This window comes from Daktulosphaira vitifoliae, unplaced genomic scaffold (assembly GCF_025091365.1).
Source record: "Daktulosphaira vitifoliae isolate Bord-2020 unplaced genomic scaffold, ASM2509136v1 Scaffold_1, whole genome shotgun sequence".
Taxonomy (NCBI): Eukaryota; Metazoa; Arthropoda; class Insecta; order Hemiptera; family Phylloxeridae; genus Daktulosphaira; species Daktulosphaira vitifoliae.
In genome coordinates, this window is record NW_026099572.1 from 31,519,403 (window position 1) to 31,537,845 (window position 18,443).

The following is an 18,443-nucleotide window of genomic DNA, read 5'->3' on the forward strand; positions in this document are numbered from 1 at the left end:
TATGAAAATATAAACTTCGTAAAGTAATTATTGTTTTGTATTTTTATTAAATGGCGTCAAAATAAATAGGTTAAAATTTTATTTTATATAATATTTTAAAATTTTAAAGCCAGACTTCTATAAATTTAATGATCACTATAAAATCATAATAAACTCCCAACTGTGTTTGTTAATGTTCATTTTTTTATTATAATTATACAACCTATAACGTCCTCTCTAAATGTTCTTTCTTATGCCAAAGTGGACGGAAATACCTACGTAGCCCAGCACAATAGAATTGAACCAAAGTACTAACGCATTGAAGCACGATGCAATAGCTACTGAGCTAAGTAGACCGCCTATCTAATTATAATGGACAGATAAGCCTAGCGCCATAAGTACAACTAGTATGAACTTTTAGAGGTTGCTAACTAATTTTCCCCGCCTTAATTTTATTACAATATTAAAAGAATTGTCTATTATTCTTTTTTTAGGTGCTAATATTTCTATTGGAAAGTTAATCCTTTTTAGTTCTCGAATTACATCAGTACTTAGAGTTAGAAGATTGTATTTTATCATTTTTGGGTTCCATTTTTTTCCGATTTGCAAAGGGATATATAAATTAATAGTGGGTACACGATAGTATAAAATTAGTACTGATTAAAACTATTTCTAAAAAAAAATGTTTTCTGAGAAAGTCAAAAATAATTTACTAAAAAACTGAGACGGATGTTTTTTTTAATTAATTTTTAAGCTATAAAAGTTTTAATATAAATACGCTTTGATTTATATATAATATGATTAAAATCTTTTATTAGTTCAAAAACTGTAAATTTTATTTTATTAATACATAAAATAAATTTCGGAATTTATTAGTTATCATTTACTTTAGTGTACATAAGGAAACATATAATAAATTTTTGTATTAAATAAATTTGTATTTAACCAATTAATTCTATTTTGCTAAAAAAACTGAATTTTAAGAGGTTTTATATGTTTCTTAATTTTATAGAACATAATGAAATATCAAAATTTAAGTTTAAAATATCCATATGGAAAATCATGTAGTTTTTCTATGGAAATAAATTTACATAGAAATTTACAGCCTCGAGTAAAATGACCAAAACGCTAATATTTGATTTGTTATTATTATCGACATATTGTCAACAACATTATTATATAATAATGTCACCCCGAAGACTAACCATTTATCCCATGGTGGACGACAAGAAAGTTTTGCGGATTCTCAACGGAACAACTCAATTGGAACAAACTGTTGTTAGACCGCCAAAGGGTCAAAAATACTATATCCTCATCATATTAAATTCTTGAAGGATGGTGGAAGCAAAATCGTTTTATGTGCCATTTTGCGTTATGGAAAATACTATTTATGTATTATGTTTTTTTTTTCAAGAATCCTTTACAAAATCTGAAGTGAGTCGGGTTTTAACAAGAGTATATTACAGTGACTTATAAAAAATCTTCGCATTATTCCGGATAAAATCGTTCTTTCATAACTCACCGGCAGTGAAACCATAAAAAGGTCTGATGGTGCTCACGGACCCGAGGAAGCAATATGTCTGTGGCCTCGTAGAGGTAACAATTTATGCAGATTGCCGTGTGGTGGCAATAGCCACCTAACCTCCCAAGTAGTGAGTGGGTTAGATTGCCTCTTCACGCCCCATACCCGGCTCAAGAGCTTTTTACCGAAATAGCGAGAGTTTATATTAATGCTTAGCAAGGTATTGGCTTTCGTGGCGTAAATTATCCAAAACAGCGAGAATAAGGACTGCACTTTAAAAATGTTACGTTCCTCGACCAACACTTCGTCCGTCAGTTACAAATAATATAAGAGTTGTTGATTACTAGAAGCTTACAATAAGCTAAAAACAAGTATTATCTTTAAAACTGACCTGGTTTTCACTTTTTAATCAAGTGTGTTGTGTGTATTATTTGGAAACAAATTAATCATAATTCCAATAACTTAGTGAAGTTAACTTCATTAATTTATTACAATTATTTAAAAAACACCGCGATTATCTCATCAATCCTATATAAATCTAAGTATAAATAATTTAATTTCATTAAAAGTAGAGCAGAAAACATTTCTACCATTATTGTTTTATATTGATTTAATAAAATATAATTTTTATATTATTAATTTTACATTTAAACTATTTACATGATTTTCTAAAGAGTTATCATGACAAAGCATTATTTATGAACATCTAACATAATAATAATTTTTATTATTTTAGTGAACATTCTATTTTTGATCTAACCATAAAGTAAAAAAAAAATACCAAACTAATTGTAACTCGAACAGTAATGTAAAAAATTTTATATTCGTAGTAGACTGTTTAACCTTCAAACTATAAGTTTTTTGTCTTAAGTTTGATGGAATAAATAGATTATGATCCAGAGTTTTAATAATAGAGGGTGTATCCAAGTGCTAACAAAGCACTATAGAAATGTCCATACTAAAAAAAGACTCTAACAGGGAGAATAAGTGTAAAAAATTGTTCAAGACTCCGTAGTACTTTAAATATAATTTACAATAAATTGTACTTTTATCACAGCCTATGAAATATGTTAGATAATTTTAATTGAAATCTATTTTTATCCGTTAACCGCTGGTTAACTGCATATTGTATAATTTATAACATTGTATCATCAATGTAGTGTTTAAATGCTTATCAATGTACGCATCTGACGTTTCACACGCATAGGATTGTCGATTATATAACAAAATAACAGGCACGATTTCAATGGGATTGATCACTTAATAAAATACGGAAAGCGTTAGTGTTCTCTTTTACACGCTTTTAACTGTGTAAAGATATATGACATCATAAATCTGTTGCTTTAGGTTTTGCACCTGCAGTTATCTCAAACATCGAAATAGTTTCCTGTGAGAAATGGTACATTTTACTTTTATCAGTCAGCTACCAGCATAATATACGGTACACTCGCCTCCTAGAAATCCATACTACAAAATATGTAGTACATGGTGTAACTCTAAGAGAAATGTAGTTATGGGAAAACCTCCATAAAATTTAATAAGAATTGTTCCCCTAGGCCCCAAGCCAAATAACTAAATGTTTAGCTAACATGCATTGTGTATACATCGACACGAAGAGAGCCATAATAATAATCAAAAACAAGATAGTGTATTAATTTAATTAAGAAGAAATATTTAGATCATCAAATATTCTTTTCTTACATGACTTTATGTAAAAATATTTAGAAAATACTTTAATCAGTCATCTCATAATTAACAAAACCATTTCAATAACTCTCCTTGAACGTATTTTTCTTTATTGTTATGTGTAACTCCTTTCCACAAATCACTTTACTTTTGATTATTCCAGCTCTTTAAAAATTTTACAAAATGTCCACCAAATATCCAAATCTCTGATATATTCAAAAACTTTAAACGAGATATAAATTAATTATGGTGTTGATTTTAGTTTACCAACTGAAATTGATGTAACGCATAATTTAAATGACGTATAATATTATTGTGTTTAGTAGGCAAACGCTATGCTAAATTTTTACGTGCAATTCACATATTGACACGTTGGAAGGGTATCGTCTGTTTGCATTTGACGTTGAAGGATGATGCCTTGGATAAGAGTGTTAAAAAAACAACCCCGGCCGTTACTTTATAGTTATATCTATACATATATTTAATAATTTTACAGTAGGCCTTTACACATCCTAAGGGTTCGACTGACAGAAAAAGGTAAAGAAGGGCTACCCAGATGTGCGTACGAAAAACCACAATAATATAAATTGTTCAAACGATCCGCGGCAAATTGACGGGAAAACTGAAAATAGAGAAGCTTATCTTGCCAAAAAGAATAGTATCCATTCTGAAAAAACTTAAAGAAGCCTTTATATTTTTTAAACATACTCAAAGACGTTTTATATCGTACATTTCATAATATAAGTACGAATTATATTAAAAATGTGTTTTTTAAATTTTAAATAAAAAAAATACAAAATTGATAAAACATATCTTTAACAATAATTATATTTTAAATATAATAAAGATCTTGTTTCTATATTAAGATTATAGCATCTCATGAAAATAGCTACATTTGCATTATAAATATTACTATTTGTACAAGTTGTTTACAAATGTATATTAGGGTGAATCAAAAAAAGTAAATCTTCGAAATTTTATTGAGAATCATTTTAACTTTATTATATACATTAAAATAGGCATTTTGTGAAAATTTAAAATTTTTAAAAAAATTTTACTTGTGACAACGTGTTTTTTGTATTTTTACCAAAAATATCCCAAAAAACAAAAAACGGCTTCTTTTATTTAATTTTTGGTCAAATATTATGATTAGCTTATCAAAATAGTTGGATTTTATACTGTTGAATATAAAATTTTTAGTCGAAAATTGATAGAGTGGATATCATAATTAGCATCATAATATGATATATTTCTACTAGTTTTCAAATAAACTTAAATTTTTTTTTTCATGCATTTTGGCTGATATTTATGTATATTATATGTAGAAAAAATTTTTTTTACTAATCTTAATAACTTATACCTTTTTTTAATTAATGCATAAGCTAAAATATACGATATTTTTAAAAATATGAATAAATGACTGTTGTCTTTACGTACTATTCAAATATATATATTTTTATTAAACAATTCATTTTTTATTAAACATAATACAATTAAAAGTAAGTTACATTTTTTTGGTAACATTAAAACTGAATCTCGGGATGATTATAAAGAGTTATAACTTTGTTATTCCTTGGAAAACCGTACAAAAAAAAATTATAATCCATCCACCAGGAGCAATTCATAAAGCAAGATGGATGGCAAAAATATTGTCTTAAAATTTATGTGTTCCGTACGCAAATTAAATTAACAGTTTTCAAATTAAAAAGTATTCATTATTTCAATTCATTTAAAAATTTATATAAGATATTGGTTCGAAAGTTCATATCTAACAAAAGCACCAAATAATGACCTTAAACTACTACAAGAACTAAAGCAATATATTGCTTACATTTATATAAATTAATATGAATCAGTAGGTATCAAAGGTTGATTTTTACTCCAAACAATTATATTACTACTATGTTATGTTAATATTAAAATTTAATTAAGCGCTATTTGGTGCACAATATTATTAGTTAACCTGTCTTTTGCTAATATGAATAAAATTGACGGTTTACCAACACTTAAGCATCGAAACATATAACTGACCATGGGAGAAACGTGGATTTTCTAAATGTAAGCCTCAAATGGGTATTGTCTGGCCTTGAAATTTGTAACAGAAAATTGAAGCCTTTTGAATGATATTGTAGTATATGACGGAATCCTTGGGATACGTGACAACAGAACAATTTCTCCTTTAAATATTTGTCTCTTGATTGAAATTATTTGATATATATTAAATATATTATTGAAATATTTTAAATAAAATAAAATGATATAATTGAAAAAAAAACATTAATAAATCAAGTAATACTTACACAATAACCTATAAAATGTATAGTGGATTAATATATGGAAAATAGCGTATCTAAGCGGTAATTACCAATTATTGTCAATAATTTTAAGAAGCATTTACAATTATTGAAAGCAAACACACATAGACAAGCGTCATCTGTTGGACGCTTACATTACTTTAATACTGAAAATTTGATAAAATATAAAAGTTTCTTACCGCCATCTATGAGAAAATAATAGCAATAGACTTTTAGGAATATAATTTTCAATAAAAAATAACTGAGGCTATTAATCAAGATAAAAACTATCCTATTATCTAAGTTGGATCCAATTACACATGTTTAAAAAATTTCATCAAAATCGGTTCAGTAGTTTCGGTGTTCATCCCGGACAAACACCGTGACATGAGATTATTATATATAAAGATATTTAATAAAAAAAAAATATATTCGAAAAGTATGTAAAGACAACAATCATTTATTCATATTTTTTTAAAAAATATCGTATATTTAGCTTATGTATTAATTATAAAAAACGGTAGCACAGTGGAGTCATGGCACAATGTGGATGTAGCATAATTGGGACAAGTATACATGATATTTGACAGTGATTAAAATCACTATTATAAAAAACGCTTCGATGCAAATCTGTAGATAGTGTTTAATTCTAAGAAATTAATTTTTGGTAGATTATACAAAAGCAGAATGAAATTATTATTGCCTTTATTATTCCTGATTAGTAGTTTTTATATTTAGAAATATAATATTTAATAAATATATTTAATATATTTAATAATATTTAAATAAATATTTAATAAATTAAAATTTATTTATTAAATATTTAATAAATTTGTTTAACGTCGACGGCCATTTGCAAATAGAAAATAGCAATTTAGTGTTGAAAATATAAAAACAAAAATGTTAACAAAAAAAAGCATGTATTTAACTACGCTATTTTCATGTAGAAGATAAGTTGTCGGGACAAATTTTGTTTTTTTAATTTATAGTACGTAACCGGTTGGTTTTCTAAAGACTTAATAAATCTTATCAAATTGAAAAAAAAACAGAATACTCTTTTTAAGCTGTCAAACTTTCACGATGATTATTTAAAATTCTCTACCACACGTGCCCAATGTAAAACCTAAAGTAGACTAGATTATTCCCGATACTTAAATAATATTCAAAAATCTTTTATATACCGACCTAAGAAATTTTGGTCTTTCATTAATAACCTTAAAAAGTCGCATGGTTTAACCCAACCCAACTTAATGTCATTTGATCAAACTATAGCTGAAAATGGTCAAAACATTGTTAATTTATTTAGTCAATACTTCTCTTCAGTGTATAAAGATACAGTTCCTACTAACATTAACACTCAATCTAATAAAATTCGATCTGTTGATTCGTTAAATACACTTCATATTAATCTCCTTGATGTTTTCAATGAATTAGATAATCTCTCATACAAAAACGCTACTGGTCCTGATGGACTCTCTCCTATATTTTTATTTAATTGTAGATTAATACTCTCCACCTATAACAAATATCTTAACTCTTCAATAATTCTTTAAATTGTGGCTCATTCCCATCACTTTGGAAATCTACCTTTATTAATCCAATTCTCAAAAAAGGAAACAGATCATTAATTTCAAATTATCGTCCCATATCAGTAGTTTCAATCATCCCAAAAATATTTTCAAAAATAATAAATAATAAGCTTACACCTATGTTTAAAAATATCCTAGCATTACAACAACATGGATTTCAAAACAATAAATCATCTCTGACTAATTTAATAACTATAAAACATCATATAATACAATATCTTACAAATGATCAACAAACCGATGTTATTTATACTGATTTTGAGAAACCTTTTGATAGAGTAAACTACGTTTTATTAATAAACAAATTACAGGAAATAGGCTTTGCCGATCCCCTTCTATTATGTTTTAACTCTTTCTTAGATCATCGAATTCAATATGTTAAATATAAAAACTTTATATCATCGCCCATAAAAGTAATTTCTGGAGTACCACAAGGCGATCACCTCTCCCCTCTCCTATTTCATTTATTTATAAATGATGCTGTATCCTCCATCAAACATTCCAATATTTAATTATTTGCTGACGATGCTAAAATATACAAATCTATTATATACACTGATGATACCATGCTTCTTCAAATTGATTTAACCACATTTAATGAGTGGTGTATTTCAAATGGGCTTTCATTGAACATTGATAAATGCCATATAGTATCTTACTTTAAAAAACAAAATTCACTACATTTTAACTACAATTTAAATAATATTAACTTACAACGTTCATCATTAATTAAGAATTTAGGAATTTTATTCGATTCTAAACTATTATTTAATGCTCATCTAGCAATGATAAAAAATTAAGCCTTTGCGATATTTACCATGATTAAAAGATATTTTTCTAACTTTCAAAACACACTTATCCTCAAATATTTGTATGCCTCACTAGTACGCCCATTATTAGAATATGCACCTTAAAATCAACTTAAAAAAGTGCAAAATACTATCCTTAAATTCATATGTTTAAAATGTAACATCCAAAGAACTCCTCACTCAGGGTACGAACAAATTTTAAAATTATTAAATTTAAATGCATTAAAATATCGAAGAAATTCATCTTATAATACCTTTCTAGGAAAATTACTGAACAATGAGATCGACTACTCATATATATTAGGCCAGTTAAATTTCAAAGTCAATAATTATTGTACCAAGAAAAATAAAATATTTTATATACCGCAATCGTCTAAAAAATATACATCAAATGACCTAATAAATATACTAATGTCTGTAAATAAAAGTCAACCACCACATTAATTATCATTTTTATTATTATTATTATTTGTGTATTATTATAATTTCTTATTAATTTTAAGTTATAATTATTATTTAAATTATATTATTGTTATATTATTAAATTATATAATGTATTGGACATTTTATCCGTTAAAATAAATAAATAAATAAGCTTTAATTTGACATATGTTTATAAAACGCAGTATTTCCGGAACATTTTCAAAACTTAAGTTGAAAAAGCTGAGTTTTGTAAATAAGTTGCTATTTTGAATCCCTTTTTTTGGGCAAGTAAGGAGTCATATTTTCAAAAATATTATAACAAGTAAATAAAATTATATTTATAATTTTTAAAATTTTTTTTTTGTTATGGCAGCTTTAAACACAAAAACCCTGCACAGTGAGACCACGACACAGTGGGGACGTGGCATCCAGTAGTTTAGTTGGGTCCAGTATAGATTTAATCTGACAGTGAATAAAATCACTATCATTAGAAATGCTTCGATGCAAATCTGTAGATAGTGTTTAATTCTAAGAAATTTATAAATAATTACAAAAGCAAAATATTTTAAATTATATATTATATAATTTTTATTATTTATTCATTTCAAACTATTATTGATTTTTTTTTTTAATATGTTATAAGTAATAATTTCTAACCTACTTTTTTTCGTCTTTTAAAATGAAAATTTATAGTAAAAAAAATGAATTTATTACCATAACTTTTAGCTCATCTTACAAGTTTAAAATTGACATCATTAATTAGAAAAAAAATGAAATTGTTAAGATTAATATGCAGTCAGCAAATTTTACAATTACTATTTACAGTAAATTTATCAGAAAAGCTCTATTTTTTTTTTGCATTTTTATCGATATAGATTACTTAAATAGAAATCATAGTAATCATTTATAATTAACTTTTGGTGTTTAAAAAGATTCTACAATTGAAATATACAGAACTGAATTAAATTTAATGATTTACTTATCTAAAAATATCAATAAAAAAAAATTGTTAAATTAAATTGAAACTAAAAATTACTTTTTTTTTTAGTTTTTTGTTTATATAGCATCATGTTACCAAAAAATTTGGAATATTATACACTGTTAGTAACACACAGAAATAGAGTTAAAAAATTTAAAAAATACAAAGTAAAATTATTTACTTTGCAGTTGAATATTTTTATCATATCAAATCTAATTCTGCAATAAATACATTAAAAATATTAGAAATGAATCATTTTAATTGTTTGTATGGATAAAACTGTTTAAGGTACTTTTTATTTATTAAGGGATTTGTTTTTAATGTATGAGGGTAATATCTTAAACTAAATACGAATTGTAATCATTTGACATATCGTTGAAAAAAGTAGATTAATTGAGGGTTAGAAAAATAAATCGCAGCCACAAAAAAAAACACATAGTAAAATAATATTCATATAAATAAGAAATATCTTCTAATAAGGAGAGACGATAGTGATGAGATTCTTGATATTTATTAAAGTTAATGAATCTAAATGAGATAAAAATCAAATGATTTTAACATTTTTTCTAACTTCAAAAAAATACAAAATATTAATTGCCACAGGAGGATTCGAACCTGGTACCCTAACCGTGAAAAACACAAGTGTTACCGTTTCGAAAACTGTTCGTCGCTGTCGTCGATTTATAAATTTGATAATTTGACAAAATTTTCAAAAATTAAGTTGAAAAAGCTAGTTTTTGTAAAAAAGTTGCTATTTTAAAGCCCCCCTTGTGAGCAGGTGTTAAATTTAAAAAATAATGGTATCGAATAAAAGGGAAATATCTAAAGTTTCAATGAAAAAAAAATTTAAGTTGTTTTGTTAATTTTTAAAAAAGTTATGGTAGTTTTAAGAAAAAAAGGTGAAAAATTGTAATTTTTTTGATAATTTCCGCCATTTACGGGGAACGAGGGAATTTTTTTTAATTTTTAAGGGTAATATCTTCAACTAGATACGATTTGTGATCTTTTGACATATTGCAATATGTCAAAAGATTTTCATCGAAATCGATCCAGTGAGAGCTAAGAAAAAGTGGCAACTGACACGAAAAAAAAAAACACTTCATGGTAAAATTAATATCTTTTCAGCTTCGCTTCGAAGCTGAAATCATATCATGATAGTAGGTGATATTGACATAAATATTACATTTTTTTTTTCCAATTTCGGCGGACATTTCCACATAGAAGATAGGTCGTCGGGACAAATTCTATTTTTTTAATTTATAGTACGTAACATAAGGTTTAATTTAACATATGTTTATATAACGTAGTATTTCCGGAACATTTTCAAAACTTAAGTTGAAAAAGTTAAATTTTGTAAAAGTTTCTATTTTGAATCCGCCCGTCTGCAGGTAAATGGTCAGACTATGAAAAAATTAATATTAAATGAAAGGGAAATAGCTAAGGTCTCAATAAAAAGAAATATAATATTGTTTCATTTTAAAAAAAGTTATGGAAGTTTTAAGAAAAAAAAGTGAAAAAAATGTCAACATTTACCGATTTTTAAATTAGTAATTTTTTTGAAAATTTCTTTCATTCACAGGGAAATTTTTTCAAATTTTAACGTCAATGTTTTTAACTAGGTACGATTTGTGTTCTTTAGAAGTATCATTAAAAGATATCGGTCTGGTGTTAGCTGAGAAAAAGTGCGATAGGCATAAAAAAAAAAACATCATAGTAATATTAATACCTTCTCAGTTTCGCATCGAAGCTAAAAATTAAGAAATTACAAAGTAAAATTATTTAATTTTGTAGTTGAAACCTATTATCATATGAAATCTAATTCGAAAATAAATACTTTATAAATATTAGAAATTATTTTTTATAAAAGGAGTAAATACTTAAAAATTGGTTCAGTGAGAGTTCAGAATTTTTATGAACAGTTATACAAAACACGCACAGCATACCAAAACCAATATCATTTAAGTTTCGAATAAAAAAATAAAAAAACAATTATAAAGTTAAAAAATATACTCAATTATACGTAATCTAATAATTAAATATAATTTTAAAAATCAATTGTTAAATTCAGGTTGGGTTCAGGTAAAATCAAAATCACTTTTTTTAGCAATATATACATGTATATATATTTTTTAAACATTAGAAATTAATGATTTTAATTGTTTAAGTTTTTATTTAGTAATGGCAAAATAATTTTCAAGTTTTAAATGTAATATCGTTAACTAGACATTAGTTGTGATCTTTTGACTTATTGTTTAAAAAAATTGGTCAGATGAGATGTGAGAACAATTAATGACAGACACATAAAAAAAACACGTGGTAATATAATTTTAATATGAAAAAAAAACCTTAAAACGATAAATATTTTTATTTTATCAATATAGTGATTGTGAAGACAGTGTTTTCTTTTATTTAGTATTATTAATTTCTAAAATTAGACGAGTTAAAATAGACAATTTTAAAAATTACGTATATAAAATTGTTATATATACTTAAAAACATTTTAACCATATGTTATATGTTGAAATTCATAAATTAATACACAAAACAAATAATAATTTTTACAGGATGTTCAAACTTTTTTTTGATTTAATTTTAATTGGTTTAATTAAAAAGAAAACCCAGCACAGGGGGGTCACGGCACAGTGCTGACGTAGCATAGTTGGATCAAGTATAATGATATCTGACAGTGATTAAAATTACTATAAAAAAAAAAACGCTTCGATGCAAATTTTTAGATAGTGTTTAATTTTAAAAAATTGGTGGATTATTCCAAAAGCTACATGATCTGCTAATTCCTTATTAATATCCTGATTAAGATATAGTATGTCAAATGAAAAAGAGATTATTAAAAAATATTATTTCTCATAAAAAATTGTATTGATCCATATATTTTTCAAAAAGTTATAGCACTTTAAAGTAAAAAATATAAATTATAAAATCGAGAATTATCACACAAAAATAGCATTCGGTAGCCGTTTTCACCATGAAGACAAGTACAGAGGTCAAATTTTTTTTTTTCAAATTAAACTACATTACATTAGCTTTAATTTAAGATATATATAAAAGTGTCAGACCTTCCGGAACATTTTCAAAAGTTAAGTTGAAAAAGTTAATTTTTTGTGAAAAAGTTGTCTTTTTAAATCCCCCCTTGTGGGCAGATAAAGGGTCAAATTTACAAAAAAAATATATCAAATGATAGGTAAAGACATCAAGCATCTATAAAAAAAAAATTACATTGATTTGGTTAATTTTAAAAAAGTTATGGCAATTTTAAGTAAAAAAAATTGAAATAATCTGCCCCTCACAATTCCTCAAGTCCGTTTAGACGGTCACTTTTTCTCTCCTTCGACCTCTGTTACATATCTAGGTCTTATTCTAGACCCTAAGTTAAGATGGGTTCCTTATTTTTATTGCATTAGTCTAATTTTGTTTCGTAGGATTATTGGCACCTCATGTGGCTGTCACCCTTCTTCTCTTCTTTTAATTATCAATTCAATTATCCGTGCCAAAATAGACTACGGCACATTTATTTTTCCTCTGCCTCTTTATGCCATCGTAAAAAAATTAATTCTTTATTTGCATTTTGTTTACATACCGTTATCAGTGCCCTACCCTCCACACCCATTCCTAGTCTTAAACTAGAATTTTGTTTCCCCCTATTGAAATTAGATTCCGCCGTATAGGTGGATTATTTTTATACTAAAATCTTTAGCTTCTCCTAACTCTATTATCTATAATACATTCAAGTCAGTTCAGGAGTGCTGGCGCTATGTCCCCAAAACTTTACCTATCCTTGCCTCTCTATGTACATCACTTACTCCTTTGGCCCCTGCTATTCAAAAATCTCACAATAGGCTCCCAATTTATGATTGACCCTTCGATGCCCTTTTACTTACTCCTATAAGAACCATTTAGCCTAACTTTCTTAACTATCCCACTTCTAGCCTTCATTCTTTTCCCTCAGCGCTAGTTAATAACCTCTTCAATTCTTATATTTATGAAAACTTTCCAAACTTCTGCTTAATTTTCACTGATGAGTCGGTCATATCCCTTAAAGCAGGTCGTTCCTAGTTATTATGTGTCCTTTTCTACCTCTTTACACCCTTTCTCCTATTCTTACACCGCTGAATGCTTTGCGATATTTTATACACTGTATCACATTCAATACTTAAACGACACCTCATTCCCCATATGTTCCTACTCACAGTCCAGTATTTCAGCCATAATCTCCAACCCCTTCAGTGCTCACACTTCCTTAATTATCCTCAAAATTAGATGCCACCTTCATAAATTTTCTGTCACTGGCAAAGTTATTCACTTCCATTGAATTCCTGGTCATGTATGAATCCATGGTAATGAAACAAGCGACCGCTTAGCCAAACAAACTTCAAGTTTCCTTAATTACCATTATTCTTTTCTTAAATCCAATGCCTCTCATGTTTTAAATCTTTCCTTATCTAATGCTTGGTCAACCAAATGGTCCTCACTTGCCTCAAAATTTGCTCAAAGGCACCGATCAATCACCCCATATCCCTCAAATCTCGCCTGGTTCCATCGTCTTGATCTATTCCGAAAATCTATCATCGCTTTCTCCCGCTTAAGAGTTGGTCACAATTTTCAACCCTATTTCTCCTTCAAACTTAACCTTAATTTTGTCCCTTTCTCCCAACTCTACGAGGAGGAAATTGTTGGTGTTTTTTCTCATTTTTTATTATTTTGTCCTTCTCTCAATTCCAATAAGTCTTAATTATTATACTTCCTAGCCACTCATGGTATAACTAATCCCGATCCTTTTCTAATCCTTAATTCCCGTAATATGTCCATTATAAACTCAATTATATATTTTCTTTTGTGTGCTGGCTGCTCCATTTAATTTACTCATAATTATTACCTATTGTACTTTTTATTATATTTTATTTTATTGTAAACTTATAACATGAATATCTCTGGTAAATAATTTTATTACACTTATGTTTTCTTTCCTGTTACTTCTTTTGTTGTAAACGTATTTATTTGTAATATTTACAGTCGTTTCACATATTAATTGTTGAGCCATAATATTTTTAAATAAATGCTAATGACAAAAAAAACTTTTTAAACTAGTTAAGTTAAAAATAAATTCAACTTATCTTTTAACTTAGCTAGTTAAATTTATAATTTGTTAACTTTTAACTGTTAATTTATCGACATTGATCATAATTAACTTTAGTTAATATTTCCATTAACTTTGATTATTACTATATCAATAAATATATAAGGCAACTATTTTCTATCATTGTTTTTGCACAGAATTTTTTTATAGCAAAATTTTCAACATATTATAAGTCATTAAATAATTTACACATTGCATAAAAAATTATTTGAAAAATAAAAATTCACACTGTATTGGATTGTAATATATATTTTTATCTTCACAAAGAAAAATTATATTTATTACACATCTTTTTTCTGCAAATAAATTATATAACTTAATAAACACATTTGCACATATTCATTTTAAATATCTCTAAGTTTCAAACAAGTTATTTGAGATTTAAATTTTTAAGATATTAAATTTTTTTTCAATGGAATTAAATATTTTTATTTTAATATCTATTGTCGTTTTCGTGTTGAATCCTACTGAAGGAGTACAACCCAAAAGAAAATATAATCAGCATTATAAAAATTACATCAAAACAGTAGTGGCACATATTCATTCACAAATTGGTTCATATCAAATGCAAAATCTAAAACTAAAACAATCTTTAAATTATCCCGATTTAGAGGAAAATAATATATCAAATGATTTCTCATGTAACTATCGTTACACAATAAGTGTACTCAATTTTAAGTACACTGAAATACTAAAAAAATTTCTTTATTACATAAATATTATTATTGATAAATGTAAGCAATCTCATGAAAGAAATTTATCGGAAAATTTTATTAGTTGTGTATCGTTACTTGAAACAGAAGTGAAAAATTCCAAGTCTATGTTTGAATATCTCCACAATGCTATGAAGTTTATAAGCTACATAGATATAAGGTTTTTGTTTCATGAAGGCCTCGCACCGCATCCCATAATTGATGAAATTGATTTTTTTCAACAATTTGTAAAAAAATTAGAGACCACCTATTTTGTTGACATTAACATCTTACCAAATCTTGAAGATTCTAAAACGAAATATGAGAATTTGAAACAATTTTATGAAGACGCATTAGAAATACTAAACGATCTTTTCCAAAATAGTCAAATCATCGACATTTCTGATTTGAATACAGATTTGAAAGAAAATCAAATTAAAGAATGCTCTATTGATTCAAATATTAATATTGATGACTGTTCTAACGAAAATAACTTTGCTAATGTTTATTCTATGTGCAGTGAACTTAATTCTTTTTACAACGAAACCATAGAAATTTGGTACAAAAATATTGGCTTTGAAAAGTTGCTTAACCCAGAAACACCTGAGTAAGAACTCTAACATTTTATTTTACTTTCTAATAATATATTTAAATTTAAAAATTGTTTTATTTTTATTAAAAATAGAAAAAAAAATTTTCTAAAGCATATGTTTACTTATGATAAGTCATTATTTATAACGTATTATAGTAGATATTCAACGGCTCGTAAATAAATTAAAAAAAGTCATTTCGCCACGAAATAATTAAATATATTGTAATGTGAATTGACTTGATACTGTATATTCAGTGATTAATTTAAAGCTCATTTACTAAGTTTCATTCATCACCTTTATAAATCACAAATTCATCTTAAAGTAAATACCTCCACTATTTTAATTAGGGTTCTAAGTCTATTTACTGGAACACAAAGTTCTGATGGGAAACGATCTATCTGGTTTTTTCTTTTTCACGCGATTCATATCCATCTATTTTTATTTGTAATAATATACAGATTATATTTTATACAATGTTGTACTTGGAATTAACTTATATTTTATAACTTGGTTAATTTTTATTTAAATTTATATTAACCCAGCGAGTACTATTTAATTTGTGTTTACCTGTCCTTTCACACACGTAAAACATTGACGCAACTACTGTGTTAGTATAAAGTAAATCTATAAGAAATATAATTTAAAATAATTTTTGAAAAATAATAATCATGACATTATAATATGATTTCACTACGATTTTTATTTCGTATTGTGATATTGAATTATCTCAAGCGGTATATATTTATTAAATTTTATTATGTTTTCATATAAATAAATAACTACATTTGTGTTGCTTGCAACTTTATCTATGCTACATATCCAACTGTGTTAAAATTTATAAAAATAATACTCTAAAAAATTGTTATATTTTAATTTATCAAATTAAAATAATTTTTTTCCGAATTGTATTTATTTGTATTTTTAATATTTTAGCATTATAATATATTGACTGAACCTTTTTTACTAAATTGATCAGAATAAAATGTCTCATTAATAATGTTTGATAACGTTTATTATTAATGTATTTATGTAGTAATCGTAATATTTTTGTTTAAAATAGTTTCACACCACCAATAGATCCAGAAATAAGACAGGATGATAGCATTAATGCTCTCAATATTCTTCGTTTGGAAACTGGTTGGAAATCAATGAATCACATAAATATAGTTTATTATAAGAAATACTACGATGTAGATTATATAATAAAAGAAAAAATTAATGATATAAATTTTCGAATAAAAAAAGAACACGTAGTACAATTATTAAGATGTAAGTATACAGAAGTATTAAAAAACTACCAAACATTATTATCTGCTATATTGTTTATATGCAAAAAAGATTCAATTGATCACCAAAACAAATGTTTAATTCAATTATTTAAATCATTTAACAAATCTAAAAAAATGCTTAAAGGGTTGTATAATGCTTTAATTACATTAAATAAATCATCAATATGGACATTTAAAATAAACTCTCTTTCCAGTTTACATAGAATATTTGAATGGATATCATATAGTCTCAATTTATTGAAGAAAAATAACTATTTTCAAATTGATTTTGTCGATCAAAATGATAATGAAAAAATTAATGAAATAATTCAAAGTCTTCTGCACATTTTTCAAGATTATCTTGATATCATTTATTATAAGATTACTAATTGCAACACGAGTCGTTTTGACACCTGGTGTCATTTTACAAAAAATCTTTTTTTTGATAGGAAAAATATAATAAAATATTTCAGGAATTCAGTTAATACATTGAATGATCCAAATACTACTCGAAAAATCCAAACTTATCAAATTGCGTGTCATTTTTTTGACAACTTTTGTGAAAATATTTACAATAATTGTTACAAAAATCTGGGTTTCGAAAAAATTAACTGTCACGATACTAATATAGACGAAAGACTTAAACCATTTATTGTGGATTAAATGGGAGTTTTATTATTACATCACTAAATACTAAATGTTAGATACTGACAAGTTAATTTTCATAAGTAGATTTCTTAAAGTTATAATTACATTATTGTTAACTATTAATGTTTAGACTTCACATATATATTTTAGATCATTCCCAAAAATCTTATTTTGTTTTACTTATCACATAAGTCTTTCTTTGTAAATTCCATGTATTTGTTACATACTTACTACAATATAATTATAAAAATTATTTCTTTAAGTAATAAATATATTATAGCTATAATAATATTGAGATGAAAATTAATAAATATGAGTGCTCTCATATGTTTACACATGAAGAATTCACCGCCGAATAGAAATTCTCGGCCTCTGTCCCCAGGTCCACTAATCCGCATGATCTTGATTGCCTCACACCAGGGTACTTTCTTATATAACAACCGTTACTTGCTGTTCCGCCGCGTACTGGGCTTTCTGGCATAGGTGGTCATCGGAATACTTGTCCACTTTACAACAAAGAGCTAAATGGTTAACTGATCAACCACAAATGATTGCGTGGGCGACATGTTCATTATTAAAGATAACTCGTGTCTCCATTAATGTGGTGCTTAGGTAGAATAATGATATTAACGCCAGGACCCGATAAAATTGCGCGTGCAGTGCGCGTTCAAACCGCCCAGGGTACACTTGTGCTCCCTGTTGTTAAATTAGTAGTCTTGCCCACCGATCCTAATGATTCCATACATCCTTAAATTATACATTTTATTTTCTAATATTATAAAAGTGATAAGTCACATTCTATTGACTTA

At 26.2% G+C, this 18,443-nt stretch overlaps 1 protein-coding gene across 2 annotated transcripts in view; it reads left to right on the top strand.

Annotated features, from left to right (window-relative positions):
• The first annotated feature begins 14,788 nt into the window (after nt 1-14,788).
• The window catches only part of LOC126894057 (uncharacterized), an 8,706-nt gene continuing 5,051 nt past the window's right edge, over nt 14,789-18,443 (top strand). Inside the window, exons 1-2 of one of the 2 annotated variants that reach the window (XM_050664708.1) lie at nt 14,789-15,732; nt 16,779-18,396. In XM_050664708.1, the coding sequence (XP_050520665.1) occupies nt 14,846-15,732; nt 16,779-17,649 (1,758 nt within the window). In that variant the 5' untranslated portion in view covers nt 14,789-14,845 and the 3' untranslated portion in view covers nt 17,650-18,396. Of the gene's footprint in view, nt 15,733-16,778; nt 18,397-18,443 lie in introns of those variants that run through there. The other variant, XM_050664711.1, reaches the window with a different exon arrangement.